At 38.9% G+C, this 15062-nt stretch overlaps 1 protein-coding gene across 1 annotated transcript in view; it reads right to left on the minus strand.

Annotated features, from left to right (window-relative positions):
• slc39a11 (solute carrier family 39, member 11) overlaps positions 1 to 15062 on the minus strand; it is a 139321-nt gene that overhangs the window by 114240 nt on the left and 10019 nt on the right. Inside the window, exon 4 of the mRNA XM_083932884.1 lies at positions 1455 to 1613. Coding sequence (XP_083789010.1) covers positions 1455 to 1613 — 159 coding nt within the window. The remainder of the gene's footprint in view (positions 1 to 1454; positions 1614 to 15062) is intronic.

Raw genomic sequence — 15062 nt, forward strand, 5'->3', positions numbered from 1 at the left:
GAAAATCACCGGGTGCCCTCTGCCCAGCCTGGAGGATATTGCTAGCTCTCGCTACCTCAGCAGAGCTGAAAACATTATCAAGGACTCCTTTCACCCCAGCAACCACCTGTTTGACCTGTTACCCTCAGGCTGACGCTACAGGTCACAAAAATCACGGACAAACAGACTCAGAGATAGCTTCTTTTCTAGAGCTATCACTGCAGTCAATAACAAAAAATAAAACAACGTAACAAATTACCTCAATGTCACAAATATTGATCACATTGATCAGATTAAAATTTTAGAATCTAAATAACCTTAAACAAAGTCACTTTAAACCTAAAAAAGCCACTTTAAAACTCTTGTGCAATAATAACATGTTCCACCCTAAATATACATATTTTATTTTAGTATAGTTCTAAATATACATATTTTATTTTAGTATAGTTCTGTTCTCCACCCATCTGTTTATACTGTTCCCATCTGTTTATACTGTTCCCACCTGTTTATACCGTTCACATTATTATATTGTTTATACTATATTGTGTGTTTATTGCTTATATTATACTTTGCTTATTGTTTTATTATATACTATTTTTGCTAAAAAATGTACCAAGGGGGAGTAGCACTCGAATTTCGTTGTATGCAAATGCAATGACAATAAAGGCTATTCTATTCTATTCTATTCTATTCTATCTCCAAAAGATAGTGGTCTCAGCAGCAGGTAGCTCCTTATTGATTAATCACCCAGCACCTAGACCTATTTCCTCTCTTGTTTGCCATTCACCAGTTGCTCTCAGCAGAAATTACCATTATCTATTTCGCAGTAAAAGACCAGTGAATGCAAAGTTAAATAAAAAGGCCATCTTTTTCAGTGTAGCAAAAATATAATCAACATGACTGCCAATCATATCTTACCCGCTGCTATATTACTGCCAAAGTAATCATGTATCAAACGTCTAAATTTTACACACTAAATAGTCTTGCGTCACGAGAAGCAAATAGACAGCCTTGCTATTCTTGAGCTATATGAGTTCCACCCTGTTTATTATTTACTGTTCACTTATGAATCCAGTGCTTGTTGTTCCTGTCCAATAGAATGTCCTCCAAGGTCTGTCTCACTGCCTATATGGAGTGGGGCCACACCAAGTTTGCACAAACATTTACAAATGACGTCAGGGTTCAGTCTTCTTGACATGTGCTTCAAGTTCTTTTTCAGTGAAAATATAGTGTCAAAATAAAAAAAAAAATGATGGAGCTATTGTCTGTGTTGTGTTGTCCATTGCTGGAGGTTTGTTATTTAGGCTACGTGACAACGCACGAACGCAACACATGCCATTTCAGGCGCTAGGTGTTCATGCACAAACTCAGGTGCTTCAGCTGACATTAACTGCATCAGGCTCATGTTTATGTGTCCTTCAAACTGCAAACACTGTTCTTGGAACACAATAAACTGTCTTTGTGAGAGTTCTTACCAGCAGGGGCATGGCCTGGTCAGCAAAGTAAACAAAGGCTGCCCCGAGTGTGAATCCCACGGCCACAGGCAAAAAAGCAAATGATCCGTACTTCCCAGAATCCTCCGCCATGTCGATCGCCGGTGCCAGCAATGACCAATAGGAAGCAGCCAGCATTACCTGAGAGACAAGGAAAGGTTGAAGGTAAAGTAAGTGGGGGGAAAAAACTGATATACATATCATAGCAGCGGTGTCCATTACACCTTCAAACACAGAAATACTATATATCAACCTAATAGGAAGGAAATGTTAATCTTAAAAAAAAAAGTCACTAAAAAATAAAAAATAAATCAGTCAATTTGAACTAATTGTCTCTATGTGCCCTGTAAAAGACTGGCGTCCTGTCCGGGTAGTACCCCGTCACTCCCGATGTCAGCTGGGATCGGCTCCAGGCCCTAATGAAACCATTAGTGATTTATGATTTATCTTTGGACCTTTTGGACAATTATTATTAAGACATTTTCTGATGCCGAGTGTAGCTCATTGTGAAATACACTGATTTACACTGAGTTTGCATTGTGGCTCTAATTATTGCTTGCATAATTGTGATCCTTCTGTCTGGTGATTTGTAACACCTTTTAACACTGCTTCATTTATCCATGTGGGGATTGACCTTTCAATACGAACCTAACCATTAAATTGTCTGATTAAAACACAGACTGGCACGCAAAAAAAAAGAACATTCAGGCAATCTGCTACAGTGCGTTGGAAACATGAAAACCATGATTCCTACCTAATACGAAAATGGTCTTGCATGAGGCCCAGTGTTTCCTAAATTGTACTGCTAAGGAGCAGTGTGCTGAGAGGAAAGCGATTTGATCTTGACTATGGACTATGATTTACAGTAAAATACAGTGATATGTAAAGTTTCCAAAGATTATGATGAATATACTCGAGCGGATTGTATGTGGACATGTGGTTATTCTGTTTATACTGTTTCTGTAGTCCACTTGGAGGACACTGAACTTGAAAGCATCGTTTACTTTGAAGTCTAGTCTGTCCGTCAGCTGTCGAAGTCCAAATAGTAAGATGAGGGTCCTGTATGTCTGAGCACACTAACTGATCTGATTTGTTATCACTGGTTTGTCATGTTTTTAAATTCAGTTTGAGCAGCTCTTCTCGCAGCTGCCTCCTGCAACAGCATCAGCACTGCGTGTTCAGCTCTGCCAATCACAACTAATGGAGGCATATTGTTAGGCTTCAGGCAGCACCGGCACTCAAAAGTAATGTACCGCTAGCATCAAATCTAGTCAGCTCTGTCAGTCAGTATAACAATGCCAAGCCAGCTGATTGCAACTCACTTGGTCTGCCTCAAAAATCTGACTCAGTGAGCTGAAAAAATATGAATTATGTAAATCTCAAGAGTTTTATTCTCGTCTTAGCTATATACAGTAAGATAACAGCAATCAAATCCTCACCATGACTGCAAAGGACAAATGACTGCAACCTGTTCTCCATGGAATAAATAACTGCCCCCAAACAGAGTTTCTTTTTTTCCCAGCAACGACTCTGGCCATTTCCATGTTAGTAGTTATAAACAATCTACACTTTTTTCTTCATTTTATACGATGAATGTACCTATTCAATTTCCAGTTGGCTGCACAAGGCGATAAGCATGGAGAAGTAACCGAGGCAATACAAGTAAAGCAGAAAGCTAAACTTAAAGACAGAATGGCTGGAATATAAACTATTTATTTGGCATCATTATCAATAAGAAGTAGCGCAAAGATATAAAAAATAAGCCAGAAAGAAACTCAACTGAGGTAGCTAAGAAGCTAAGAATGTACTGTATATGCAGAATTCCCTCTAAAGCTGTACAAAATATACACATAAAGTCTAGTGTGCTATTGGTAACTGTAGTTAGACAAAGGTTCATAGACGAGCCGGCGCACACACCTCCCACATCGAACAGAACATGTTGGCAGCTTCAAATAAAGTGGTTGCTGCCACCTTCTGTCGCGAGGCCGGTTGGAAATGAGAAAGAAACAATATGTTCTTGTTTGCCCAAGAATAAAAGACACAAGCACTTGAACCTCTCCTTACATGCAGCGAAGAGCAACATGTTTCCGTCCAGTTACCACCGTCAATTGATTTTGCTAATTGTCAAAACCAGAGAAAGGAATGTGTTACCTTTGGGTTGAATTCAGTCCTGACATTTTCATGGAAATAAACTGCTGGACACATATTTAATTGGAGCACTGAGCACTTTACAGGCCTTCTTATGCTGCATATAGTGGAAACAGCAGCCTGGTTAATAACTGCGAAGCTGGTTTCCATTCTGTACTGTTCCACTTGACTTATTTTCTAATTAAAACAGGTAGTTTCATCCAATCGATATGGCTGGTCAAACACTGCAACTTGTTCCTTCCAGAGTGATGATTACAATAAAGCGCAATTCTTTCCATCTTAACTTGAAAACTTGTAAGAGACTTTTCTCATTTTCTCAACTTTGACTCACACCTAGCTGCACTAGCACATAAGCCAAAAGCAATAATCATGGAAAAGAACACTATGGGGGGGATTATTTTTATCTTCCACACCAGCTCTCTTCAAATTCACTCTCCATTGTCGACCAATCAGGGGCACAATCCTGGAAGAACATCATGTACTTCTGTGCCAATTGACTGAGGTTGGGAGCTGTCTACATGTTAATTAGAATCAATCCATTGCGCATATAAGATATGCAGTTTGACACACTGCTGTTGCAGCTGCCAAGCATCAAGAGTGAACAAAATGTAAATTCGGAAACGGTCTCTTACAGGACTGAATGACCACTCCGATTCCAGGATTACTTTAAGCACTATTAAGAAATCAGACAAATGTAACTATGGAAAATGAGCTGAGATTTGGTTTTGAAATCAGGCCATCTCTTGTATTTTCAGAGAAAAATCTAAATGAATTTCTAGGACCTTGACACCCAATCTTTCAAGATGGTACAATGGACAACACTTTTTGTTTTGTTCTTTCTTCTGTAAATGCTGATATCAAACTAAGAGGATTTTAAAGTCAATAAATAATTCTTATTTCACTTGAGACACAAGAGTGGAACGTTCAGTTTGTTTCAATCTTTCTACTTTTTCTGTGAATTTAAAACCAAGATTCTTTCTTCCTCTTTTTCCATTCCACTGTCTTCAGTTCTTTCTTACTTTACAGTTCCTCTCTCTAATTTGCATTTGCAGCAGCTAAACACCAGGCTAATTTCACAATCTCTAGTCTCACTCAATCAGTCTCAAGGCTAGAAATACCTGTCCTATACTGATGCCAGCACCCAATTACTGCTTATTATCTCACTCAGGGCTAAGCACTAAGCCTTTTGCAGCTAGTTTTAGATGGAGATATGGAGCATTGGGCCCCAAAAATATCCCTGTTTCATATGAACATGTTAACAGAGCTGGAATTCTATATGCATGAATTAGCATATGTATAGAGGGAAGGATTGTGACAAAACTGCAATCAGAAATGAGTGAAGCTATTATTATTATCATCTTTTACTTAATTACAATCTTATAGCAATCCAGACAAAAATAGCCTGAGTAAACTGCATATTTTAAACTTGCTTGGAAAACGAGATTTTCAGGCACCTGCACAGGTAGCTTACACCGGAAATAATTCTCAAAATAGCACACACAGCAAAACTGTTTCATTCTTAGGCCTGAGTTTTCCAGTTCCTTCTTTGTTCACAGCCACATGTATGGGCGGCCCATACAATTCCAATAACTAATATTTTTGCAAAACTGGATATGAAATATCTGTTTTTTGCAGCTTTGTCCTGATTTCTATTGTTTATCGATTTGAATCATCAATGCTGTCACACTGAGTTAATTTATTCCGAATTATAGTGATTAGAACTATCTGTGCGACCTTTTCCAATCCCTGGTTTAGTCCTTCCATCAAGATACATTTTTCATTTAAATTGTCCTTGTAAACAGGAAGTCACAAAGTTGTAGCTTAATAAAACTACTCTCGACAGTATTAAAATGCTCTCATAATTAATTATATATATATATATATATATATATATATATATATATATAATTATATATATATATTATTTATATAATTATATATACATACAGTATATATAATTATATATAACGCAAGCTCATTAGCAAGGCTATTATTGGCCATCTGGGCTCCTGTAGTTGACGTTAGCGTCAGTCAGGAACAGTCAGGAATGGGCGTGTTCAATGCAATGTTCAGTGCACTCAGCATTGAAAAACTGATGCTAATTATCTGGGCAACATTCTCCAACAGCAGTCAAGTTGTGAATTTGTTGTAACATTAATAAACAGGAGATGACTTACTCCTATACTATACTATACTACTAACTATAATACCAGGTTAACTATGCTTTTTTTCATTGGTTGTTCATTAAATCTTACCCAGATACAATAGTGCTATTTTCTGATTTTCTGTTGTGTAACCTCGTTCTTTTTTCTGATTGGCTGGCCGCTGGTAAGTGGCAGCTCTTGATTCCTACCGGTTCCACGGTGAGAGCAAAGAGAGCGGTGGTCTCTAATTAAAGGCATCTGGCATCAAAGTGTTTTGGCATCGGTATTGAATCTGTTTGGAATAAATATGTGGCTGAACTTTGCTGTGAGAGGGGCCTTGATCCAGGGGTCAATGGTTAAGGTAAAATAAAAATAAAAAACACACAAATACTAGATATACATGTTAAATGAAACAACATTACTTTGAGGACTGGCACACTCACTAAAAAATCAAATCAAAGCTAAATCAATTAGCAAAATACTTAACAACTATGTTTTTATCACTTAACTAATCTATCAATAATCTAATATTTTCAGTCATACTTTAAAGTTTATGGTGTACCCGCAGCTATGATATACATGGTGTCGTAAAACCGTGTTATTGTCATACAAGATAACCTAAAGTCCTGCTGGTGTCCTTTCAAAGGTAGTCATTAATTGATTTCAAATGAAATCTGCTGGAGCACACACACAAACCTGGATGATTGCATGTGATTGTATGTGTATAGAGCAGAGAAAAGCATGTAGTGTGTGTATATACATGATGTTTTGAGCTGTTATCTTGAACCCACAGTCTGACATAAAGTACATTGAGTGACTTTTTTACAGGAAGCACACAAGTTGAAAACAAGCTTGAAGATGGTGCTGATGAGTTCTGCCCCTATGCTGTGTAAGGCAAAAATAAATGGAGCTATTAGTCTTTCCCAAGGACGATTCACTGCCTTTCGTATGCTTGGTTTCATCCATTTTCTAAAACAACTGCAGTATTTTTTCGCCAGCAGTGGTTAGTGACTCTATCATCTAATTACAGCCTGAGGCAAATGGAAAAATAAGATGGATATTGATAGTTTGATTGATTGTGAAGATAAAGACAGACATAAAGCAACTCGCCCTGCATGAATGGAGCATTAACTGGGCTCTGTTGAGTATTCGGAGTGGGACTATATCATGGATGTTTTTAACTCACTATCTATACTGTTTCTCTACTGTCCATAGAGACACCAGCTCACCATGTGTATGCTGCCAATTCCACCGTCCCTTTTTAATGGCCTGTATCCCCGTCAGAGCAAAACCTCCCTTTAAGGAGAAGACGCCTCCATCCATTTTCCCTCTCTGATCAATTCATCTTCCTTCCTGACAGGTATCCTGTTCCATCTATCTTGCCTCGGTCTGTCTAGGGAGCTAATAAAATCCGAAGCTGTCCGCTTTCTCCCACTTAATATCTCTCTTTCAAACTAAATAGATCTCATTACTTGGTGTCTGCGTCTATCACTTCATCTGTCACTGTTTCACCCAATCTCCCTCACCCTGCAACGCTACCATCATTTTTTAAGGGCTGTCCTCAACAGTCCTCAATTTCTTATTTTTCTGTAGGTCTCCCTCAGTTTTGATGGGAAAATCCTACAGTGCTGGCTATAATAAGGGTTGCAAAGGGTTGCTACAAAATGGAAAATGTTTGGTAAATTTCTGAAAAAATGTCCAAGCTAAGTTAAGCTTTTAGAATTTGGGGGATTTCAGAAACTTTACACCATTTCAATTTAAAAATCATTTCAATTAATAGTGAACTTATTTGGGGGGGAAATACAAACAATTAAGCAATACTAGGTCTTATGGCATGTTTTGGTTTTTGAGCTGTCAACTAAATATGACTGTACTGTGATGAAACACATCAGTGCTGTCTCATGCCCCAAAGCATTCAAACACAATTTAATTGTTTCAGTTGAACAAAGTGGTTCTCCCACTGTGAAGCATCTAACTTCCTAGAAATATAACATAAGAAGTTGCTATGTTTCAACTGTATTGAGAAAATTGCATGTTTGGGCTCATACAGTATGTATAACAAGGTGTTCCTGTTTAGAGGCGCCAATCTATGTATAAGAGGAGGAACTTTAAGTGTATACAAATAGCATCTGTGCTTAATTTATAATTGCAGAGGAAACTGTTTTAAATTGATCAATTGTAAAAATCTGCAGTATTGTTTTCTCTAACACACATGACGAGGGAGAGATAGAAGAAAGAACATGGCACTACCCTCATCCAATCAGCTTTATTGGACTATATTAAGTCCTATAAGGGGTGTTTTTTCTGCTTCCTCATTTGTTTCAGTTGTACCAGTAATACCTATATAAAATATCCAACAGATTCACAGGAAGCACTGACCATTTGTAAATACTCACAAATATATTGACGATCATTTTTAGGTATTTAACTGTCACTGTGAGCAGCGTGGTTGACCCAAACATTATCCAGGGAGAGCGGAGTGTATTGTTAGGGTGCCTGTGGGCTGGAGGCAAGGTCTCAGCTATTGTATGGCTGAACCTGATGTAAGCCACTTGTAAGTCTTTTGATGTCTGTGATGTGTTAAGTGTTACCAAGCGTCTCTTAAAAAATGTCCCTTTACATTCTTGCAGAGGCACCTTCCATCTCTTTAACCGATATTAAGTCTACAAGCAGAAAAACCTTTCCAACATAACCAGGCGTTAGATCTTATTTATCAGCAGTTTATGCAAATCAGATGCACTTCAGCTCATTTACATATGTAGTCACAGCAAATACAGAGCTAAAATGAACAAATGCGATGATGATGATGCGCCCCTGATGGTAATTTGCGTCAGGCTTAGTCAATGTCCCTTATGTATTGTACATTGCTTTGATCATTTAACATAACAACTGCTTATCTGACTTAGAATTATAATACAAGACTGTTTTTTTTATATATATATATATATATATATATATAATAGCGGTTACATTAAAAACAGTACAGAGAAGAAGAAACAATGTACTAAGCAACGAGCAGCCAATAAGTCATCCATTACAATAACATAGTGGTTTCGACCAAGCACAGCAGCATGGTAGACACAACTGTAGCAGGCAATTTCAACTGAGCCCAGGGAGACTTTAATTAGGCTATATGAAATCAAATTCTGCTCAAAACAAATCAAATCTTGACGGCATCAAAGTTTCGCCTGCCTCTTCATTCTGGAATAGAGAAAAAGAAACTGGGGAAACAACAATCTGAGAAACATTGACTGCTCTCTCACACCTGTGGCTTCTGAGGTACAGATCAAATAGTACATGCTCCTACTGAGAGTCCAGGGAAAACAGGAAGTGCTGTTCACCCTGCATGTTGAAAATCCTTCTACTAATTCCCCTTCAGGAGAAAGCTTGACATTTTAATTCTACAGCGCTATGAAGAAGAGTCATCAAAGCCTGCGGTATATGTTTCATATACGTATCACTCCTAATATCACTTAGGAAATCTGCAATATTCCTGGTTTGAATGGAATATAAACGCAGGACAAATATACGATATGAAGGGAGCTGAAAGTGGAAATGCAAACCACAGATGTTCGATTGTCTACCAAAGTTAAAGTGCAAGTCATGCAAAAAAAACAGCTTAAGTAAAAGTTAGTGAACGAGGCCAGTATTATCTGAATGATGTAGAACCCCAAGTTTCAGACCTGCAGCTACTAAAAGAATACTTAAGCACAGATACAAGCCAATTACATGCCATTTCTTGCAACCAGTGAGAAAACATATGCCTGTGCATGTTTTGTGTTTCCGTAGTTAGACTGCCCATACGGGCATAAAGAACACCTTTCCCTGGTAAGGTCACAAAAAAGTACTTGTAGGTTAAATACATTTGCATCAAAGGCATCACTGAATGCAATGTGAGCAGAACAGGAGAATAGCTTTGAACTGGAGAAAGTAAAAGCCACAGACTATTCCCAAGACCCCTGAGGCATATTGTCTTTTGAGCTACACTTTGTCACAAAAAAAAGCCGACCAAATGAAAATGGAGGGAATGAAAGTGCTGAGCATTGTTTTGACAGGTGGGATAACTTGGGAGGATGAGGAGGAGGGACCTCGGCTGTTTTGTGTCGGCAACGGTTCTCGGGGCTACATCACATCCCTTGGGTATGAGGTGATTTTGATTAAAAGGCTACTCACACTTTCGATTTCCACGAGATACATGCATACATTGCCACATGGCACAGACAAAAAAGACAGTCCTTCCCTACAAGAGTGTCTGGCACTAACATAACAGTTTGCTATTGTAGGCTACCATTATGTGTTTGTTAAAACCCGAGGTGACCGGTCGGAAAACAATTATCTCTTATGGGTTAGTCAGGTTAGCCATTGTTTGTAGTACCAGTTGATAACATGCTTTATGCTGTAAATGACCACAGATGAAAGATAGACAGCACTGCGTGCACAATTATCTAATGGGACACAAATAAGACAGAAGAGTGAATAAACAGTGTATTCCTACAGCTTTAACTACTGTTGATGCCGGGCACCACCATGTCGGATTTTAAGGGTGAGGCTCTGACAGACTGGTATTTCAAAATGTCTAACTTGGGGGGTGTGCCAGTAGTGCACAAGTTACGACTTCAACTGAAGCACAGCAAAACACTGCATTAAGGAAAGAGCTTTTCACTGAAAAAAAAGAAGTGAAAGCCTAGTTTTCTGCAACAATAGTATGGTTAGCGTGGGCTTTATGCCACAGTAGCTTAGATTAACCTTATGTCTCTGTGGTGCAACAATCATCGACACAGCTCCTGTATGTAACTAGTTTCAACATATCGTTCAGTGAGGACTTTAACACAAGAGAACTTACACTAAGTTGTTGCACTAAAGGAAAAGCCAGGGGAACAGTAAGTAACACAAATGTCTGCACAAAATTTCATGGAAATCCATCCAATAATCTGACAGACAGATTTGGCCATTCTGTGGCTAAAAAGCCCAACAGAAGTTCACAAACAGTCTTAATATTTTGCTTTGTGAAACAAAAGTTAACATTCCAAACACTGAAATTCCTACAGTCTTACACTTTAACACTTACAGTAAAAAAAATTGTCAAGTACAATTCTGCTAGCAACCTCACATCTCCCTATGGTGCAAATAGGGCTTAGAGTAAATGCCTCTCTAAAGGGCATGTCCAGATGAGTATAAGTGGAGGTGTGGAGGGAGATGGTCTCTCATTCTTTTTCTTGTCAAGATTTTCTCAGACCATCATTCTCCTCCCACACACTCACTATTCTCTAACCTTTAGGCTGCTCGTTGCCAGCTCGCCTTGACACCTGTGTGTAACGGTGCTAACATTGATTGTAAGAGTTATTCCACTGAGGGCAAAGATGAACAGAGATTACTTAGAAAATGTCACAGGGAGAGGAGCCGAACTGGCGGCATAGGAGTCCACAGCCTGATGCACTTGCTGGTGGGAATACAAATTAAAGTTAAACACGGTGTATCTATCTCTGTCTTAGAGTGTTGAGGAAAGCAATGTCTGTGTGTGATTACAGGGACAATGTTTACATGAAGTCTGCCACTTTGGTTTTCATTTTCCTTTAGAAGGGAGGACCATGATTCAATTAGTTTGATCTGCACTCAGCCTTGTGAAGAAATACACATATCCTGCTTATTCACTCAGGAGTAAAAACAATATTTTATGCACAGATGCTGAAATCGCACAGTTTGACTTCACGGTTATTGAACTAATACTGCACTGTTTGCCTGTTACAAAGAACTGTTTGGAAAGTTGTGAGATTACATCTATTGTCATCAACCAGATATAAACCATAATGAATTAATGAATTGTTCACCAATAGTGTACAGATAATAAATCATTCATCTTAATATCATTACACACAGTAAGTTCCTTATCTCGTAGAAAATCCAATTTACCCAAGAAGTAGAGGAAAGAAAACCAAGAAGCAAGCAGTAAATGGAATTAACAAGTAATGTGACTGGCTGAAAGAATAATAAGCAACTCTAGCCTCAGGATCACCACCATGCTGCTCCTGTTTGTGTATGATAACAACACATTTGCTCTCAACAACCTTGTGCACATGGTGCCACACTTGAACATAAAACAGGAGTATCTGTGGTCTCCTAATGGCTTATTTGTGGTTTTCAAACCTAGAAATAACCCGATGACCTACCATTAAAGAAAAGTAGCATAGTAATTGTGACATTCCCAATACATCCAAATATTCATATTCTGTCAACCCTGTCTTTATAACAGACCACACAGCACTCTGATGTACGCAAGTAAGTATTCTGGACAGGTACCGTCTACCCTTCAGGTTGCTCATTTACCTCAAACACAGCACACATGTGGTACCAGCGTAGCAATAGAACCCATAGTCCATGAGGACGAATAACCAGACCTCTGCTTTGCTACAGTGTCTTCAGGCTTGTTTTCAACCTCTGTGCGCAGAATGATGAAAATCACAGGAGAGCCTTTTGGAGATGGAGTGGGCTGAATTATGTGAAATCTAACAGAAATACCCCGTGGTACAATTACATAAAAACTGTTTATTTGGTCTCTCCATCACACTGGCTTGTAAGACTTTCTACCTACTTGTGTTATATGTTGTTCAATTTTTTAGTTGGTTACTGTGACCACGTCTGATATGGGTTGTTGGGAGTGATAGTGGAATTTATGTTGGGGTTTTATCTTTGTTTTTGTTCCTGTTTCTTTACTTTAAGGCATATGTATTGACACACTGTACAATTGTCGTACTTTTTCTTCTTTGACCATCTGCAAACTCAATAAAAAAATGTGGGGAAAAAAAAGTTCAGGAGCTGACCCATGGGGTCTACCTGAAGCCGTATTACAGGAGCGGGACTGACCAGCCCTATGGTTAACCTGACTCTCGCCAGATGAATTTCGTTTCGCCTTGCTTCACTCACAAGTGATTTCAGGAGGCATATGATTGGATAAACCGCTTGTCCGTCATCTTTATGGACGTGCTACTTCAACCACTCACATCGAAACAAATCCTTGACGCTGATGAGAGTGATGCAAGGAAAAGCCAAACAGAACAGCCGACACCGCTTCCACCAACAAAAGCCTTCAGAGCCATTCTATGGTGTTCTTTTAAAAAATAAATATTTGCTAGATTGGACAACATGGATGAAATAGCAGCATAGATCTTGAAGTCTGCTTCCTCGATGCGAGCCGCCACAGTCGTTTCCCTGCTACGTCACATCTAAAAAAAACTCACCCAGTTGTCCTGATTGGCCTGAGCATTTTTTGCAGTCCCTGAAATCACTTTCCTATGGAGCGAATCAAGATGGTTGAGTGGAGCTAGGCGGAGTCAAGACGGAAGCAAAGCGGAACGAAAGTCATCTGGTGAGGGGCAGGTTACCCTTTGGTGGCCTGTAAACAAAATCCTTTTTGGACAGCAGGAGAATTTTTAGTTGCAGTACCGAGAGTGGCCACTGAGCAGGTGGCACCTTGCACCGTTACCTCTGCCACCAGTGTATTTATGAGTGAATGGTGACTTGTGTTGTGGAACACTGAGTGATTGCTATGACTAGAAGAATGCTATAGAAATGCAGTCCATTTAGTGAATTAGAATGTAACCTATGATTGGAACAGCAAATCACATAAAGTATACAATCCTATCAAATGAGGACAGCATAGAAACTGCTTCTTACAAGCGCTGTCAAAAAGGTGTGGATGTTTTCTGTTGACTGAGGTAATATCACAGATTTATGACACTTACAACTATCAAATGAAATTAATGCAGTTAATGCTGTATCATAATGGTTATGGTCTCATCTCATCTCATCTCCAACCGCTTATCCTGGGTCGGTTCGCGGGGTCAGCAGCTTTAGCAGGGGACCCCTTATGGTGTGCATCCAAAATATGCTGACAGCCGATTTAGATTTTGTTATTTGTTGCAATAAAAATGAATAGTATATATAATATTAGGCATACTTTAACTAAGACTGATAAAAATGCCTAACAAGCATTTTTAATCATAAAATCCACTTCAGTTTTAACGAGTTCGGTCGAGTGCAGCATATTTTCCTGTTTAGCCAGTATGACTGTATGTTTGTATAAGAGGTTTGTATTAATATGCATTTAAGTGATACTTTGGTACTACTGTTGGTCTCCTCTCATAGTCTCACAGCACATTTAGGCCATATACTGTAGGACAAGAATCATGCGTGCATTACGACTTGCATGTGCCGAGACTGTGATATTAAATAATATAGAGCCCTCGTTTATGTTCGGTCCAAGGATTTTATTTACTAAAAAAAATGACACCGACAAGGAACTAAGGAAAGGGAAATTTAATTGAATTTGTATGGTATAAAAAAAAGTTATGACATTGCATCACATTTTCTTCTTTTCTTGATGCATATTAAACATAAATTACAAAAACTAATTTTCACCAGGGGTTTTCTGGGTGTGCTAAATCCTGGAGCAGACAGATATCCTATCCAAGGGTAGGAATACTTCAAAATGGAGCAAGAGGCTTTTTCTGAGAAATGTGAGCCAGTTGATAAATTGGATCCAAGAACTTTGGGAGCTGTTTTTTTTTCATAGACGAAGTTTGGCATTTCTGGTCTGTTCAGAAATACAAAATGATCACAACAACTACACATTGCATTGCTATGTCTTCCAATCACCAGAGCAGGAAACACCTAAAGCTAAATAAAAGAAAATGTATAGGCTAATACTTTTTGTAAGTAACATAATACTGGCCACATAATGTTCACTGGCAACAGTTATTTCCAAAGCAGCAGGTAGTGTGATGTTACCACAGAGCAGTGAAAATTTGATGAGCAAAAGAAAAATGATTGTAATTCGTGAAAGACAGCTGGAGCTGCCTTGATAAGCTGTCTGTGGAGGAATTATTGTTGCCCTGACGACAAAAAATGTATTTAACATGTTCCCCGAAAAAAACAGAGAAACAGAGAACTGGGCTGTGTGTGTGTGTGTGTGTGTGTGTGTGTGTGTGTGTGTGTGTGTGTGTGTGTGTGTGTGTGTGTGTGTGTGTGTGTGTGTGTGTGTGTGTGTGTGTGTGTGTGTGTGTGTGTGTGTCCATCTGTATCTGAATCTGTGTGTTGGATTCAGCGTGTGTGAGTTAGGGGGCAGCAGATGTAAAGCAAGGGAACAGGATGGCATCTGAATCACATGAGATGCAACAAGAATGACACATGCAGGTCATGAAACACCCACTGAGACGCAGACACACACACACACACACTGACGTTATATTAGACTCAGTGCACACTATGCTAATTTGTGAACGCATAATGTATAAAACATAGT

This window comes from Echiichthys vipera, assembly GCF_963691815.1.
Source record: "Echiichthys vipera genome assembly, chromosome: 18".
NCBI lineage: Eukaryota > Metazoa > Chordata > Actinopteri > Perciformes > Trachinidae > Echiichthys > Echiichthys vipera.